Below are 19,661 nucleotides of genomic sequence, written 5' to 3' on the forward strand. Positions count from 1 at the left end.
GCCCCCCGCCGTGAATTGACAGGAAGCAGCCGCTCGCGCGAGCGGCTGCTTCCTGATTAATTAGCCTGCAGCCGGCGACGCAGAACTGCGTCGCTGGTCCTGCAGCTGCCACTTTGCTGACGTGCGTTATGAGTGCGCGGTCGGCAAGTGGTTAAAACTGCCACATAGTCTTTGAAAAAGACACAAAAAAATTTCTATAAAGCCTTACCTGAATTCTGATGATCTTTCTAGTCAAACCTTACTATTAGTATCTTTTTACTTTTTAGAACAAATGGGAAATCAATCTGCCATCCACTAGAGCAGGGGTGCCCAATAGGTCGATCGCGATCTACCGGTAGATCGCGACCGTCTATTTGGTAGATCGCTTGGCCGCATCTCGTCAAATTTAGCTGCGCTGTTGCCTCCTGTGTTCCCGCGGCTGTCAGAATATACTTCCCAGCGCGCGGCTGACTGAAGGAAGAGGCGCGGCTGAAGGGGAGAGGCGCGGCTGAAGCGGAGAGGTGTGGCCGAAGGGGGAAAGGAGCCAATTGTGACCATCTCCTCTCCCTCCTCTATGATAGCGTTGTGACCACGCCCCCCCCCCCCCAGGTCATGCGGGTTTTTAGGTCGTTACGAGACCAGTAACCACCCGCTCCGCCATCCTGTGAGAAGTGGCGATTCGGCGAACGGATACTTTGCTGCGAGGTGGGCAATTTGAAATTATGTTGGTGGGTCGGGTCGGGTGGGGTGTATTCCTTACTGCGGGGCTGACTCTGAGGCCTAGTCTAGTTGTATTTGCAGGGGGAAGGGGTCATTAGAAGCCATGTGCGGGGCGGTGGATAAGTGAGCTAAACATGTGGGCACTGAAGAGGATTCTTTGTATATGCTGCCAGCCTGCCAAATATGCTGGGGTGGGGAGGGGGGTTTATGCGACTGTGTGGGGAAAGATTCTGTGTGCTGCCAAATATGCTGGGGTGGAGAGAAGTCATGAGAGAGAGAGAGTGTACCCCAGCAGTCATCAGAGTGTGTGTGTACCCCAGCAGTCATCAGGGTGTGTGTGTGTGTGTGTGTGTGTGTGTACCCCAGCAGTCATCAGAGTGTGTGTGTACCCCAGCAGTCATCAGAGTGTGTGTGTGTGTGTGTGTGTGTGCGTGTGTGTACCCCAGCAGTCGTGTGTGTGTGTGTGTGTGTGTGTGTGTAAGTGTGTGTGTGTGTGTGTGTGTGTGTGTGTGTTATGTCAGTCATGGTTGTGGTGCAAGGTGCAATTCTGATAGCCAAATCCAAGATATCTACCAACATTTCCCATGCTAAACTAAGCATTTCACGCTGTTATATGACTATACATGACTTGTATAGTAGTATACCAGCATTCTTAATGCTAGGTTCAGTATTTTAAATGTTGGTAGATCTCCTGGCCTCGGCGAATTTTAAAGTAGCTCGCGAGCCGAAAAAGTGTGGGCACCCCTGCACTAGAGGGTACAGAGCAGTGGCGTCACTAGGGGGTGCGGTAGGTGCAGACCACACCAGGTGTCCCCAGCAGAGGGGGTGGCACCAAGCTCCAGGCTAAGGGATAGTGTAGTAGGGCTATGTAAATATAGACCAGACTTTTGCCTATAGACAATGGGTTCAGTATTATCCCCTCCCAACCCCATTCTAAACAAATGTACCCCTGGTACAGAGTACTAGATGAGCTTGGGCGGACATTCACTTCAGTGATTATAATATAGTGATATCCAAATAAAGAGTAGAGAGTGGGCACTTTCCGTTTGATAGTCTGTGATTATTGTAAAAGTCCAGCATACATTTATCCATCCGGGACGGCATAACAAAAATAAGCTTGCGACAGCATGCTTGCTGATGTGGGAGTGGAGGTGGGTGGCATGGACTAGGTTGGACCCAAGTTTTACTCCGGGGTGATAATTTCACATCTTGTCAATAAATGCCTTTTAAATCATCAGCAAGCAAGAAAATACTAAAAATCATTTTAGCAAGGTTCTTTCTGGGCAGATGCCCCTTTACCTCCGCTCCAGGGAGGCCATGACCTTCTTGCTTTTCAGTGGTGGCTGTCTGACCCACCACAGAGTGACTCTGCAGGATTTCCTGAAGAAGGGCAAAATGATCTCATCTGAACTCCAGCAAGATACTCCACTGCCGCCTTCTGAGTTATTCCGGGCCTATCAAATGTATCACTACCTTAGGGGTAAGGCGAAACCAGGCCAAGAGATATTCCCTACCTTCTATGAGAGTCTATGCTACAATAAACCTCTTCGTAAGGAAACCCTTTCCATGCTATATTCCACCTTTAAATCAACCCCCACCCCAACTAAAACTTAAAGCAAACCTTAAAAAAAAGTGAAAATAAACCTATGAGATAATGGCCTCAATTCACTAAGATCATGCTGGAGATAATAAGGCAAGAGAAAACGTACCTCCACACAGTTTGCCTGAGGTAAAATGTCTCCTAAATACTACATGTCTTATCACCATGGTGATAACGATAGAAACGCAGGAGATAAGCTTAGTGAATTGAGGCCAATGAATTGTATGTGTAGTACAACTAAGAAATAGAACATCAGTAGCAAAGAAAAGCATCTCATATTGTTTTCCAGTACAGGAAGCGTTAAAAAACTTCAGTTATTTATGCAAAAGAGCTTCTCTGAGCTATATGACTGGGTCAATTACAGCCCTGTTTTCTAAAGCACTTAAGCAGCCAAGAAACAGTGAGTGACTGTTTGAGATAAGGTTTTACTGCAGTAAAGTTTAAATTGTCATTATTTCTGCTTTGTTTTAGCTTAAAAGACTGAGTTAAAAGACCGAGTGTGGTTTTGAAACTGCAGCTGTGACAGTATGATGCAAAAAAAAAAGCTATAACTGAAAATAAAAATATGAGACTCTTCTCTTTGCTATTAATGGTCTATTAAAGGACCACTCCCATGAAACATTATATTTTCAAACATCCCCACAGTAGTTATAGCAACCATAAAGAATATCGACAGTGTCATTTAAAGTTTAAAGTTCCATATGACACTGTATACTGCACACGTCAATCCATGCACTCCCGCTGACGGACTTCTGTATCTATAAATCCATCACAGGGGAAGCCTGGTGAGATGTTGTAAACAAACTAAGTAGCTGATGGTCAGCCGAGAGATAGCACGAGAATTTATGGCAGTTGGGAAAGACTGGGGCCGAGGGAAGGATTATACCATCAGTTACTTAGTTTCTGACCAGGCTTCCCCTGTGATGGATTTATAGATACAGAAGTCCGTCAGCGGGAGTGCAGGGATTGACGTGTGCAGTATACAGTGTCATATGGATCTTTAAAGGGCCATGCTAGAAATTGAAATAAATGACACTGTCAATATTCTGTATGGTTGCTATAACTACTGTGGGGGTGTTTGAAAATATAATGTTTCATGGGAGTGGTCCTTTAATTATCCATAGTACATTCATTATCCATACGACACGTACAATGTATTATATCATAAGGTCAGATGAACAATGGGCCCACTGCCTTGATACGCTGTTGAGAGGAAGCCTCTGGACTTCTAACCTGGAAACCTCTCTAAAATTATTGCGGCACATAGAAATTATCTTCGGCCAGTGAAAATTCATACATTGGACGTGACCTGCATTGCTAAGTGCTTTCAAGGCTGCCAGGACAAAAGGTCTATGGTCCACACTTGGTGGACATGCCCCATTGTCTCATGTTTCTCGACTACCCTCCCGTCTACCCTGACTTGGGTTCTTTCTGTTGGAATCTGTAAACACCCTAAAGTCTTTCTCTTAGGCCTATAACCAGCAAAATTACAAACTTCAGACTTCTACAATTGATCCTAGTAGCAGCAAAAACTTACATTGCCTCTTAGTGGCTCCAACTCAACCTCTCAATTGCTGTGTTAACTACTTGCCGACCGCTCCACGCCAAGTAGATCACTTGTGTGCTGAATTGTGCGGCCCTGCAGCAAGCCCTTAAAGCTGCAGTGGCCTTATTTGTAAAAATAGCCTGGTCACTAGGGGGTTTAACATCGCAGCCCTTAAGAGGTTAAACTCCCACGTAGATTATATAATGGTATGTGAACACCTCAGTGCATTAATCTAGGCCAAAATGACTACATTTTTTACAATTTGGGAACCCTGGATTGATATTAGGGATGGGTTGGGTCTTCAATCTGTATTACAAGCTTAATTCTGGTGCATTTATTTCTTCCTGCTTACCTTACAATGGACTCAACGTACCTCTTGCCTGGGTTGCTCAGTTTATGATATATGACTCGTGCCATACCTCGTGTTTATAATTCTGTACGCTTCGCTGGTGGCTCTCTTTATTTTATGGGAGTTCGCTCGATGTTATTATTGCCTGTACTACTTATGCTATAATATTTCAATAAATATAATTGAAACTAAAATTAATTTTATCAGTACTTTTCCATCTACTTTTTGGTTCTTTTTTAAATCACAAAGTGCGGGAAAGTTATTTTAAAAAGAAGATAAAAAATTATTTCCTAGGAGAAAACTTAGGAGAAAAAGTGAATTGCATATCGGCCTGAAGTTTTTCTCCTAGGTAATACAGTGACTGATGAGCAAAAATGACAATATTATTTTCGCTTTATTTTCGAGAAAGTGAAAATTCGTTTGAATATTTTAGATTTTTTTTTTTTGCCTAATATTTGCCAACTCACCCTCTCATACCAACAAAGTTTAACAGAACACATTTATTTACATACTTCAGGGAAAAATGCAACACATTTCGCAGGTATGACCCCGCTTCGTCAGGCAATAGGTATAATATAATAATATAATAGGAGTAGGTACAGTGCAGATCTGTAGCTGGGCCAAGCGCCTCTGTGCGCTACTATTATAATGGTAGTGTAAATTACAATACATACATTACATATATCAAAAGAAAGAGCAATGAATTTCATGATGGGGTTTCTAGGGGGTCCATATGCAGTGTGTACGGACCCCCTAAAAGCCCTGTGGTAGTGGCAACGCTTTGATCAATTTTTATCAATTTTCGATCCGTTTTGGGGAATCGATTACCAGCAGATGAATCGAATCTGCAAAGAATCGAATGGGAAATCGATAAGTGTATGTACACCCTAAAATGCATCCATTGCTTTCGTTGTACGTGATTATCACACACCATTACCACCACGCAACTGATCGAGCATGTCTGCCTGAGATTTTCCAGCATGTTTGACCAATACATGCAATCAATTTTGGCATGAAATTGGTTGCATCGTCGATCATCGGGCATTCTTTTGGCAGCACCGCTTTTCATCCAATTCGATTATCAAACCGGATGGTCAATTGGCCGCCAAATCTACAGATGTATGACCACCTTTAGGGGATCAACCATTTACATACTCCATTCCATACTTCCCCAAGCCATTTTCAGACTTTATCGTCTGCAAAGTACGTACACTCTCAGAGAAGTTATTATGAAACTTCAAAGACTGGATTGTGGCAGCTGCCGGAGACACAACAGCCCATTTATAAGCTTATCTGGTGCCAATTACTCTGTGAAGAGAAGGTTGCCTAGGCCTATTACTTCGGCAGTTAAGAACAATATAAATGGAACTTTTTCTGCTACGTTCATTTTCAGATTAATGGCTAACAAAACAGTATATGATCCCTAGAGGAAGAAAAAGATGTACTGGACACATCTAACATCTGGATCAAATTGCCTCTATCCCCACCATTACCACAACAACCACCGAGACCTGAACAACAGTGACACAACAGAACCCATTAAACCCCTGCACACATAAGCAGATAAGTAGACTCCTCTTGATTGTACTAAGAAATGTGATCAAAACGATTTAATTCTAAACTCTCTTTGGTCTCTTTTAGCTCCTTATACTTCCCTGATTGTTCACGGCAGGGCAGTTTCTAGGCTTCAGAACTCCCAGGGTGAGGGTGTATAAATTACGTCCCTCCAAAGAGCCATCTGTTTAGCAAGAGCCCCCCCTCGTTTAGGTAGGGAGCGATAGCCCCTCATGTAGTCAGAGACCCCCCATTTAGCCACAGATCCACTCCTTTAGCTAGTGAGTGGAGGCCCCGTTTAGCCTGAGAGCCCCCATTTAGGCAGAGAGCCCCCTTCTGGACCCCCTGTAGGTAGCCAGATTGCGGCATTGGGGGGGCTGTTGCAAAGTGACAGCAGGAGCACAACTCACCTCTCCTTCCTTTCTAGGACCTTTAGACGTTCCCATGCCATCTAGTGTCTGGAATGTGCTATGCATTCCTGTTTGCACCTGTGAGCTCACTTCCTGGATTATGTTTTAAAAGTGCTTCCACTTCTGTGGCTCACTGACTGAGCAACAGGTTTCTGTGCCCTTCTTTCCATAGAGACTTCAACCCTTATGAACAGATATCCTGGCTTGATCTTGGCAATACTCTGACTATCCGTTTGTCCTTCATCCTCTACCTCAAAGGGTGGCCACTTGCAGAACCCCAAAAAGGAGGACATCACACCCTGAAAAGGAGGACATCGTACCGAGGACAGTGGCGCACAATAGTCCACATGGTGGAGGGCCGGCCGACCACAAAATGCAATCTTATTGGCAGCAGATTTCCCCACAAATGCAATGAGATTGACAACACATTTCCCCACAAATGCAATGAGATTGGCAGCACATTTCCCCACAAATGCTATGAGATTGGCAGAAGATTTCCCCACAAATGCTATGAGATTTGCAGCACATTTCCCCACAAATGCTATGAGATTGGCAGAAGATTTCCCCACAAATGCAATGAGATTGGCAGAAGATTTCCCCACAAATGCAATGAGATTGGCAGCACATTTCCCCACAAATGCAATCTTATTGGCAGCACATTTCCCCACAAATGCTATGAGATTGGCAGCACATTTCCCAACAAATGCTATGAGATGGGCAGTACATTTCCCCACAAATGCAATGAGAGTGGCAGCACATTTCCCCACAAATGCTATGAGATTGGCAGCACATTTCCCCACAAATGCAATGAGATTGGCAGAAGATTTCCCCACAAATGCTATGAGATTGGCAGCACATTTCCCCACTAATGCAATCTTATTGGCAGCACATTTCCCCACAAATGTTATGAGATTGGCAGAAGATTTCCCCACAAATGCTATGAGATCGGCAACACATTTCCCCACTAATGCAATCTTATTGGCAGCACATTTCCCCACAAATGCTATGAGATTGGCAGAAGATTTCCCCACAAATGCTATGAGATTTGCAGCACATTTCCCCACAAATGCTATGAGATTGGCAACACATTTCCCCACAAATGCTATGAGATTGGCAGAAGATTTCCCCACAAATGCAATGAGATTGGCAGCACATTTCCCCACAAATGCAATCTTATTGGCAGCACATTTCCCCACAAATGCAATGAGATTGGCAGCACATTTCCCCACAAATGCAATCTTATTGGCAGCACATTTCCCCACAAATGCTATGAGATTGGCAGCACATTTCCCCACAAATGCTATGAGAGTGGCAGCACATTTCCCCACAAATGCTATGAGATTGGCAGCACATTTCCCCACAAATGCAATCTTATTGGCAGCACATTTCCCCACAAATGCTATGAGATTGGCAGCACATTTCCCCACAAATGCTATGAGATTGGCAGCACATTTCACCACAAATGCTATGAGAGTGGCAGCACATTTCCCCACAAATGCTATGAGATTGGCAGAAGATTTCCCCACAAATGCAATGAGATTGGCAGAAGATTTCCCCACAAATGCAATGAGATTGGCAGCACATTTCCCCACAAATGCAATCTTATTGGCAGCACATTTCCCCACAAATGCAATAAGATTGGCAGCACATTTCCCCACAAATGCAATGAGATTGGCAGCACATTTCCCCCCAAATGCAATCTTATTGGCAGCACATTTCCGCACAAATGCTATGAGATTGGCAGCATATTTCCCCACAAATGCAATCTTATTGGTAGCACTTTTCCCCACAAATGCTATGAGATTGGCAGCACATTTCCCCACAAATGCTATGAGATTGGCAGCACATTTCACCACAAATGCTATGAGAGTGGCAGCACATTTCCCCACAAATGCAATCTTATTGGCAGCACATTTCCCCACAAATGCTATGAGATTGGCAGCACATTTCCCCACAAATGCAATGAGATTGGCAGAAAATTTCCCCACAAATGCTATGAGATTGGCAGCACATTTCCCCACAAATGTTATGAGATTGGCAGGAGATTTCCCCACAAATGCTATGAGATTGGCAGCACATTTCCCCACTAATGCAATCTTATTGCCAGCACATTTCCCCACAAATGCAATGAGATTGGCAGCATATTTCCCCTCAACTGAGCCATACCTGACGTTTCCGGAAGGTCGCCCCGGCTGCCACTTGCCACCCGCTTGGCGCTCTGCCTTGGTGCCCCGCCCCCGAGTGAGTGAGTCGCTCCAGGACTCGAGCCGCTCTATGACTCATAGACTATCCCTCCGTGAGCGGCCGAGCCAGAAGAGCCGATTCTTAAAGAGCCAGAATTCCCATCACTAGACTGAGTCTCAGTCTAGTGATGGGAATTCCGGCTCTCTAAGCATCGGCTCTTCTGGCTCGGCCGCTCGGCTCCTAAAGAGCCGACTCGCGCGATCCAAAAAGGAGGACATCTGGCCGTCCTTCCTGGCCTTGCGCTGGACGGAGGACAAGCAGTCCAAAAACCGGACTGTCTGGCCTAAATCCGGACGGATGGCCACCCTACTACCTCACCTGACTCTGACTGATTTCCTGATATCGAACTTATCCTGATATTAGCTTAACCCCTATATGTCTATCTACTGTCTGTTGTATCTGTACCTTGCATTGGATTACCCAGTCACACTCAGCAGTCGCCTTAGGCCACATCCATCTGGTCTCCAGTTCTGCGCCCATCTAGGCCACACAGAGGATCCACGCTCCCCAGGAACATGACACCGACATTTTAGGGTGCCCATTAACAGTACCATTTTTCCTTCAGATTCGATCTTTTGATGCAATCTGAACAATTGATACTAATTGAAAGGCAATTATAAATTGTCCCCATTAACAGAACCATTTAAGAAGGTTTTACATTCCGATCCGATCATAAAATCCAACTTGCAGATCAATATTTTTTCCTTTTTCCAATCGACCAAAGAATCATTTCACAATGATTTGTGCCACACATGGCACAATTTTCTATACAATTCAATCATAAAAATCGCATCTAGAGATCGAATCTGAAGGAAAAATTGTAATTAATGGGCACCTTTAGAGTAATGTTTATATTTCTCAGAATAATTTCCTTTTATATTTGTTTGCATGCGAAAATGTGTTTGAGAGTAGTTTATGTTCAAGCTCGTGTGCTATAGATTTATAACCCTGAAAGCATGATGTACCAAGACTGAACACATGAGGGCGCTTGGGCACCAAAGTTCCTGCTTGGAATAATCCCAAGTGCAATGACTGACATTTAAAAGATGTTGATGTCTACGTTGCGGAGACACTACATTTTAGGGTCCTTAAAATAAATATAAAAACGGACATTAACCATCTACAAACAAGATTGTTTTTAAAATATATTTGCAATGATAAAAGCCCTGCATTCCTCATGCTCTCATGCATCGGCATAAAAAATGGGAGGGCTTTCAGTCCCTAATTAAATTATTATGCTGCACATTTTGAACAGCTCTTATTAAGGGAATTTTATTTTATTGACTGTAAATTATATTTGAATTTAAGGCTGTTCCATAAAGATCATTGATGATCTGTAATTATGGAAATGTCTTTCATTTTATTATGACCACAACATTCCCATCCAGAAATGGTGAGATAATATTTGATTCTCAGTAGAACCCCAAACTGGGGTTTGGCTCAGTGCAGAGCCGGCCTTAGAGTACGCGGGGCCTGGGGCGAGTGTCATATGCGGGGCCTAGAGGCATAAGTGAAGGCCATGTACCGTACCACCACAGTCACGTGCTTGTTCACCTCTAAAGCAGTATGCCTATTGTTTAAAAGCTTGTTAAAGGCCCCTAAGCCAACCAATACAGGAACAATTACAATACGTAATGTAATCAAACTGTACCTATCCCTAGCTCCCCAGCCAGCCTCTACCTATCACTAGCTCCCCATGAAACCTAGCACCAATCCCCAGCCAGTCTGGATGCTCCAGCCTGAGCCCCCTCTAGCTCCAGTCCATGCTTGACTGACCTAAATGCCCCTGGGGCCCTCAGGCTGAGGCTCTTGCACGTTACCTTAATCTAACATTTGGCAAGCATCATGTCAGTGCAGAAATTCATTACAAAAATGCAAACGGCATAGTACAGTAAAGCATGCTGAAGACGAAAACCTGAGCAATAAAAGGGAGAAGGGGTGCAAAATATAAGGTGTGTAAAATTAAATAGGGAAATCTGAGTATTTGTAAATGACACACTGCTCAGAACACAAACAGCTAGACTTCTGTAGACCTTTCCTTCACCACCACCAAAATGAGCATGTTATGGCGGGCATGACATGCGGGGCCCTCTTCATGTGCGGGGCCTGGGGCGATCGCCCCACTTGCCACCCCCAAAGGCCGCCTCTGCTCAGTGCATAAATTAAGAGACCTATTACATAATGCAGACTATATTGCTGGTTTAGATCCGTCAGCATGCCAGTAGAGAAAAGTACATAACCTAACCACATTAAAACGATTCCTAGTTAAAGGGATGCTTCCCACAGTCCAGCAATTCTTAGGCCCAGTGCACACCAAAACCACTAGCAGATGCTCAAAATGCTAGCGGTTTTTGGAGCTGATTTCAGAGCGATTCTAGGCATGTTTAGAGACGTTTTCTAAACATGCCTAGCATTTTTGGGAGCGTTTTTGTGTAGCAGATTACAAATTTTGTTACAGTAAAAGCTGTTACTGAACAGCTTCTGCAACAAAAATGCCTCTGATCTAGCGTTTTACAGAGCGGTTTGAGTTTTTCCTATACTATACATTGAGGCAGAAACGCTTCTGCAAACCGCAAACGTGCAACAGGAGGCACGTTTGCTAAAAACCTCAAACCGCCGGTGTGCACCATCCCATTGAAATACATTAGCCAAGCGTTTTCACTGGCGGATGCGGTTGGAGGATCGCTCCTAAAACTGCTCGGTGTGCACTGGGCCTTAGACAATTACACCCTGCCAAGATCTCTGAGTTTTTGTCTCATGCAAATATTCATTTTTTTTTTCTTTATTTACTAGAGAAAATTCCAACTTGTTGACGGGCGCTAGGCTCGGACGCAGCAATAGGGACTTTACTATTTATTTGTTAAACCAAACCAGGAAGCCCCAATAACTCAATTTGAAAGTACTGTATATTCTGGCGTATAAGACTACTTTTAACCCTTCAAAATCTTTTGAAAAGTTGGGGGTCGTCTTATAAGCTGGGTGTCACTGATGCCTGGTGATATGCGATACCGATATTCGATGTGCATACGTGACATGCTGATGTCTACGCATTGCTGATATTGTGATGCACGATATGCTGTTTAATTACCGGGTGCTGGAGATCTCGGGTGATATTGTGATGCACGATATGCTGTTTAATTACTGGGTGCTACCCTCCGCCCGGGTCAATGCGGCAGGGTTCATGTCCAAACCATTTACCATAACAAATGGTACCAGGCAAGGTTGTCCCCTGTCTCCTATCATTTTCGTCCTAATTATGGAGACTATCGCTCAAAAAATTCGCTCGAACAACTCAATCTCGGGAATAACTATTAATAATACATCTCATACTATCAGCCTTTTCGCTGACGATGTAGCTCTAATGCTCTCCAACCCCCTATCTTCCCTTCCTCAAGTTATGATTGAGTTAAAAAAAAATTCTGAAGTCTCCCTATATAAATTAAACCAGAACAAATCTCAAGTCCTGGAACTAAATCTACCCCTAAAAACCAGCACATCTTTAAAATCCACATACAATTTTTCCTGGGCGCAGGGTGCGGTACCCTATTTAGGTGTACAAATCACCAAATTCGCCTCAGATCTATTCAGATACAATTATGTCCCTCTTCTCAAAGACCTGAAAAAGGAATGCCTGAACATGTCGAAGTTTTGGACCTCCTGGTCCGGCCGCATAGCGGCCTTCAAAATGTTTCTCCTTCCCAAAATTCTATACCTTTTCTGCACCATACACATCCCTATTAATAAATCATGGTTCAATGATATCAGGAAATGCATAAACCACTATGTATGGAACGGAAAGAAAATTCGCACCCCATACCATGTAATGACCCTACATAGGTCCCATGGAGGTATGGGCCTCCCCAATTGTGAACTGTACTAAAAAGCCTCAAATCTAGACATGATTAACCACTTGAGGACCTAGGACTTTCTACCCCTTAAAGGGAAGGTCCAAGCAAAAAAAAAAAATGAGTTTCACTTACCTGTGGCTTCTACCAGCCCCATGTAGCCATCCTGTGCCCTCGTAGTCACTCACTGCTGCTCCAGTCCCCCGCTGGCAGCTTTCTGACCTCGGAGGTCAGGGCCACATTGCATACATTTTTACGCATTCCAGCTAGTGCAGGAACAAAAATGTACGCGTTGCACCACTAACGCGTAAAAATGTATGTGTTAATGTTCCTGCACTAGCGGGAATGTGTAAAAATGTATGCAATGTGGCCCTGACCTCCGAGGTCAGAAAGCTGCCAGCGGGGGACTGGAGCAGCAGTGAGTGACTACGAGGGCAGAGGATGGCTGCATGGGGCTGGTAGAAGCCCCAGGTAAGTGAAACTCATTTTTTTTTTTTGCTTGGACCTTCCCTTTAACCTGCTGGGCGGTCTGGACGAGCTCAGCTCGTCCAGTACCGCCGGAGCCTGCCGCTCAGGCCCTGCTGGGCCGATTTGGCTCAAATAAAAAGCAGCACACGCAGCCGGCACTTTGCCAGCCGCGTGTGCTGCCTGATCGCCGCCGCTCTGCGGCGATCCGCCGCGAGCAGCGGCGAAAGAGGGCCCCCCTAGCCGCCTGAGCCCAGCGTAGCCGGAACAAAAAGTTCCGGCCAGCGCTAAGGGCTGGATCGGAGGCGGCTGACGTCAGGACGTCGGCTGACGTCGATGACGTCACTCCGCTCGTCGCTATGGCGACGATGTAAGCAAAACAAGGAAGGCCGCTCATTGCGGCCTTCCTTGTTTATTCTGGGCGCCGGAGGCGATCGGAAGATCGCCTCCGGAGCGCCCTCTAGTGGGCTTTCATGCAGCCAACTTTCAGTTGGCTGCATGAAATAGTTTTTTTTTTATTAAAAAAAAACCCTCCCGCAGCCTGCCTGGCGATCTTAATAGAACGCCAGGCAGGTTAAGGACCGGCCACTTTTTTTCCATTCAGCCCACTGCAGCTTTCACGGTTTATTGCTCGCTCATACAACCTACCACCTAAATGAATTTTGGCTCCTTTTCTTGTCACTAATAAAGCTTTCTTTTGGTGCTATTTGATTGCTCCTGCGATTTTTACTTTTTATTATATTCATCAAAAAACACATGAATTTTGGCAAAAAAATGATTTTTTTAACTTTCTGTGCTGACAGTTTTCAAATAAAGTAAAATTTCTGTATACATGCAGCGCGAAAAATGTGGACAAACATGTTTTTGATAAAAAAAAACCATTCAGTGTATATTTATTGGTTTGGGTAAAAGTTATAGCGTTTACAAACTATGGTGCAAAAAGTGAATTTTCTCATTTTCAAGCATCTATGACTTTTCTGACCCCCTGTCATGTTTCATGAGGGGCTAGAATTCCAGGATAGTATAAATACCCCCCAAATGACCCTATTTTGGAAAGAAGACATCCCAAAGTATTCACTGAGAGGCATAGTAAGTTCATAGAAGATATTATTTTTTTGTCACAAGTAAGCGGAAAATGACACTTTGTGAGAAAAAAAAAAAAAAAAGTTTCCATTTCTTCTAACTTGCGACAAAAAAAAATGAAATCTGCCACGGACTCACCATGCCCCTCTCTGAATACCTTGAAGGGTCTACTTTCCAAAATGGGGTCATTTGTGGGGTGTGTTTACTGTCCTGACATTTTGGGGGGTGCTAAATTGTAAGCACCCCTGTAAAGCCTAAAGGTGCTCATTGGACTTTGGACCCCTTAGCGCAGTTAGGCTGCAAAAAAGTGCCACACATGTGGTATTGCCGTACTCAGGAGAAGTAGTATAATGTGTTTTGGGGTGTATTTTTACACATACCCATGCTGGGTGGGAGAAATATCTCTGTAAATGACAATTTGTTAATTTTTTTTACACACAATTGTCCATTTACAGAGATCTTTCTCCCACTCAGCATGGGTATGTGTAAAAATACACCCCAAAACACATTATACTACTTCTCCTGAGTACGGCGATACCACATGTGTGGCACTTTTTTGCACCCTAACTGCGCTAAATGGCCCAAAGTCCAATGAGTACCTTTAGGATTTCACAGGTCATTTTGAGAAATTTCGTTTCAAGACTACTCCTCACGGTTTAGGGCCCCTAAAATGCCAGGGCTGTATAGGAACCCCACAAATGACCCCATTTTAGAAAGAAGACACCCCAAGGTATTCCGTTAGGAGTATGGTGAGTTCATAGAAGATTTTATTTTTTGTCAAAAGTTAGCGGAAAATGACACTTTGTGAAAAAACACAATTAAAATCAATTTCCGCTAACTTGTGACAAAAAATAAAATCTTCTATGAACTCGCCATACTCCTAACGGAATACCTTGGGGTGTCTTCTTTCTAAAATGGGGTCATTTGTGGGGTTCCTATACTGCCCTGGCATTTTAGGGGCCCTAAACCGTGAGGAGTAGTCTTGAAACGAAATTTCTCAAAATGACCTGTGAAATCCTAAAGGTACTCATTGGACTTTGGGCCCTTTAGCGCAGTTAGGGTGCAAAAAAGTGCCACACATGTGGTATCGCCATACTCGGGAGAAGTAGTACAACGTGTTTTGGGGTGTATTTTTACACATACCCATGCTGGGTGGGAGAAATACCTCTGGAAATGACAATCTTTTGATTTTTTTACACACAATTGTCCATTTACAGCGGTATTTCTCCCACCCAGCATGGGTATGTGTAAAAATACACCCCAAAACACATTGTACTACTTCTCCCGAGTACGGCGATACCACATGTGTGGCACTTTTTTGCACCCTAACTGCGCTAAGGGGCCCAAAGTCCAATGAGTACCTTTAGGATTTCACAGGTCATTTTTGTTTCAAGACTACTCCTCACGGTTTAGGGCCCCTAAAATGCCAGGGCAGTATAGGAACCCCACTAATGACCCCATTTTAGAAAGAAGACACCCCAAGGTATTCCGTTAGGAGTATGGTGAGTTCATAGAAGTTTTTATTTTTTTGTCACAAGTTAGCGGAAATTGATATTAATTGTTTTTTTTTCACAAAGTGTCATTTTCCACTAACTTGGGACAAAAAATAAAATCTTCTATGAACTCACCATACTCCTAACGGAATACCTTTGGGTGTCTTCTTTCTAGAATGGGGTCATTTGTGGGGTTCCTATACTGCCCTGGCATTTTAGGGGCCCTAAACCGTGAGGAGTAGTCTTAAAACCAAATGTTGCAAAATGACCTGTGAAATCCTAAAGGTACTCATTGGACTTTGGGCCCCTTAGCGTACTTAGGTGATGGGTGCTGTGGGCGATCTGGGGCAGGGGGGAGGGTAAATCAGTGTGCTTGGTGCAGACTAGGGTGGCTGCAGCCTGCCCTGGTGGTCCCTCGGACACTGGGACCACCAGGGCAGGAGGCAGCCTGTATAATACACTTTGTAAACATTACAAAGTGTATTATACACTTTGTATGCGGCGATCGTCGGGTTAACATCCCGCCGGCGCTTCCGTATGGCCGGCGGGATGTTGCGGCGGGTGAGCGGCGCCAGGCGGAGGATCGCGTCACTGATGACGCGATCGCTCCGCCCATGCCCCTACAAGGACCGCCGCCATTTGTCAATACGGCGGTCCTTGCGGGGACCACTTCCCGGCCGCCAATTGTATATACGGCGGTCGGGAAGTGGTTAAACATTGGTGGGACTCAAACTCCCCAAAACCATGGGTTAAAATGGAACATATCATACTGGGGTGTAACCTCAAAACATTATTAATTAGTATAATCATGGGAGCTAAGACCCCCTCCTCCTCCTTCCTCACCATTAACTCTGCTTTGAAAGCATGTGAAGACTTCATCAAACCCCCCCCCCCCCCCCCCATAGAGAAAACAAAAAACAAAAATCCTATTCCCAGCTAACATATCAACACTTAAACACTTCATACCCGACTTTAATCTTATCCCTTGGATAAAGGCAGGTATAAATCATATCTCAGATATTTTTGCAGATCAAAACATTAAAACTTTCCAAACCTTATCTCAACAATTCAAATTACCTCCGACACAGTTGTTCACATATCACCGGATTTTTCACCTGATATCCTCCAAAAAATTATTTCTCCCGACCATCCAACCAGATATACTAACGATGCTAAACTTCAAGGGTCAATACAAAGGAGGTATTTCGGTATGGTATGAGGCGCTCCAACTGCAGACGAGCTTCCCACTCCTTCGATACCCAACTATATGGGCAAATGATCTACAGTGTGACATTAACTCAAGCCAATTAAAAGCAGCCAGCAAAATAATCACCAAACTATCCAAGTGCAATGACGTTGGCTTTGATTTCAGACTCACACTTTATCACTATCCTCACTCATGTTGGCAGGGACTGGTTTGACTTTCGTTCTTTGGTTTATTCCGAAAAGCAGACATCATCTTCATATACATTTAAAACTGTTACGCTTTGGCAGTGATGAAATCCCTTGTGTGTTGTATTTTCCGTGTTGGGTGAAAGAACACAGCATATTACAAAGACTTGGAGTTGGGAAGTCAGAGGTACAGGAAACTGAGTGAGTTGAAATAATTTATTTACAGACTCCACAGACCTGACACTGTGTGTTGATCACTAATTATGTAGAAAGATAGAACTGTGTGATTTGTGCCCTATTCTCAGGACTCATTAAAGAGACTCCGTAACAAAAATTGCATCCTGTTTTTTATCATCCTACATGTTCCAAAAGCTATTCTAATGTGTTCTGGCTAACTGCAGCACTTTCTACTATGACAGTCTCTGTAATAAATCAATGTATCTTTCCCCTGTCAGACTTGTCGGCCTGTGTCTGGAAGGCTGCCAAGTTCATCAGTGTTGTGGTTCTGCTATGAACTCACCCTTTCTGGCCCCTCTATGCACACTGCCTGTGTGTTATTTAGATAAGAGAGAAGAGAGAAGCTGCTCTAATCAGCTGGATAAATCGTCCTCTGAGCTGGCTGGGCTTTCACATACTGAGGAATTACAAACAAGGGCAAAGCTGTTTGCAGGAAGAAAAGAGCAGCCTGAAACGTCAGTGCATGGGGGAAAGAAACACACAAATGATCTCTTGAGATTCAAAAGGAATGCTGTATACAGCCTGCTTATGTATGGATGTATTTTCTATGTGTGGACATACTGTACATCAACCTACTTCCTGTTTTGGTGGCCATTTTGTTTGTTTACAAACAAACTTTTTAAAACTGTTTTTAACCACTTTTAATGCGGCGAGGAGCGGCGAAATTGTGACAGAGGGTAATAGGAGATGTCCCCTAACGCACTGGTATGTTTACTTTTGAGCGATTTTAACAATACAGATTCTCTTTAAAGTGAACCAGAGATGAAGCAGACTCATGTATTTTACCATATATATCAGTGGGAACATTAGAGAAAACACCTACCCTGCTCTCTGTTTCCCTATCTACTGTTCAGATTGCATCTAATCAGCCCTGATAAAATCCCCAACTGAGCATTCAGTCTGGCTTTGTTCAGGAATCTATATAGCTGAGTCTAGTCTATAGCTGTCTTCTGTGCTGTCTTTTCAAGCAGAAAGTGCTCTGCTCAGGAATCATTATAGCTGAGTCATTATAGCAAAGCCAGACTAAATACTCTGTCGGGGATTTTATCTGGGATGATTAGATGCAATCTGAACAGTAAATAATGAAACAGAGAGCAGGGTAGGCGTTTTCTCTAATGCTGGGGATACACGGTACGTTTCTGTACCGTGTATCGGCCAGCTGATAATATTCAGCTGGCCCGATCATGCCGTTCGAACCCCGCCTGCGGACAATGGCAGGGAATCGAGCGCTTATAAAGAAGCGCCGGCGGGGGCGAGCGGCAATCGATCCGCGCGGACGAGCGGGGATGCGCCGGCATCGAGCCGCTGGCTCGATCCGGCGCATGAAACGTGCCGTGTATGCCCGGCATAATGTTCCCACTGATATATGTGGTAAAATACATGAGGATGCTTCATCTCTGGTTCACTTTAATAGTGCATGCATTGTGTATTTCATCTACAGAGAACAGGTCATGTAATCACTAATCAAACTGGTTAGCAGAATGTTCCTGTGTGATGGATCCACAAATGGCGAGTCCGGAGGACATTTTACACTGGCTACAACTGGGGGGAATTGTTATTGAGATTCCTGCCAATCTTAGTAATTCATAGCTGGAATGGAATTATTAGTACTATTTTTTTTTTTTTTAATAAATGACAAAATAACTTGTGTAGTAGTGATTAGTGTCATAGCAGAATTTCACTTACAACCCCTTTTACACTTTCAGGTTCAACCTGTGTTGCGTTGCTCTTTGTTTCTGCAAGTCTATGGAGACTGAAAGTATCCGATCTGACGCAAGGGCTGCACCGCATGCATGGTGCTTAAAGAGGAACTTCAGCCTAAACAAACTGTCTTTAAGTTTCATTAGTTATGTTAATTAAAATTGATAGGTAATACAATCTATATAATCTCTTACCCACCCTGCTGTCTTTAAGTTTCATTAGTTATGTTAATTAAAATTGATAGGTAATACAATCTCTATAATCTCTTACCCACCCTGCTTTAAGAACAGGCAAATGTTTGTGATTTCGTGAGGGCAGCCATCTTTTTGGATCAAAGGAGGTGACAGGGAGCATGAGACACAGTTCCAACTGTCCTGTGTGCTGATCACCTCTCAGTTGCTAGGCAACGAGAACAAAATTATCAGAAATCCCATCATGCTTTACGCAGTATCAGGGGAAAAATGCCCGGGCAGTTTTCTTTGATGGTGCGGAGCTTAGCTTCTGTGCAGCCAATAATGAGGCTTGGATAAGAAAAACGAAGTTCTGATGATGTGAAACTGTTAAAGAAACACCAAACCTTTTCAGTGCTGCTGAGTAGATTTTTAGTCTGGAGGTTCACTTTAACACACGGAGCCTGCTGTAATGCAAGTGTATGGGCGATGCACGGCGTAGCACGAAGTGAAGCGTGAATGCGCGAAAAGATGGGAATCCCAGTGATATACTTCCTGTCCAGCAGGGGGCGGCACTATGTACGTGACCCTGTCAGCGCACTCTGCCGTAGGGTCACATGATTGACTGTGTTGAGATGCGATGTGGCAGGAGCATCGCAACACAAAAAATAAGTGTAAAACCGGCCTAAAAGTAAAATACGATCACTGTAGAGTTCTGAATGTGTGTCTCTTACTCCCACCTTCTACAGTTTAAAGAGGAACTCCAGTGAAAATAATGTAATAAAAAAAGTGCTTCATTTTTTCAATAATTATGTATAAATGATTTAGTCAGTGTTTGCCCATTGTAAAATCTTTTAAATCCCTTATTTACAT

General features: G+C 44.0%; 1 protein-coding gene across 1 annotated transcript in view; it reads left to right on the top strand.

The window, feature by feature from the left end:
* The window catches only part of LOC137544537 (arylsulfatase D-like), a 110,449-nt gene extending 91,662 nt beyond the window's left edge, over window positions 1-18,787 (top strand). The window contains exon 12 of the mRNA XM_068265628.1: window positions 18,624-18,787. Within this exon, the coding sequence (XP_068121729.1) occupies window positions 18,624-18,721 (98 nt within the window). The 3' untranslated portion in view covers window positions 18,722-18,787. The remainder of the gene's footprint in view (window positions 1-18,623) is intronic.
* The last annotated feature ends 874 nt before the right edge of the window (window positions 18,788-19,661 follow it).

Source organism: Hyperolius riggenbachi, chromosome 2 (assembly GCF_040937935.1).
Source record: "Hyperolius riggenbachi isolate aHypRig1 chromosome 2, aHypRig1.pri, whole genome shotgun sequence".
In the NCBI taxonomy this organism is placed as follows: Eukaryota; Metazoa; Chordata; class Amphibia; order Anura; family Hyperoliidae; genus Hyperolius; species Hyperolius riggenbachi.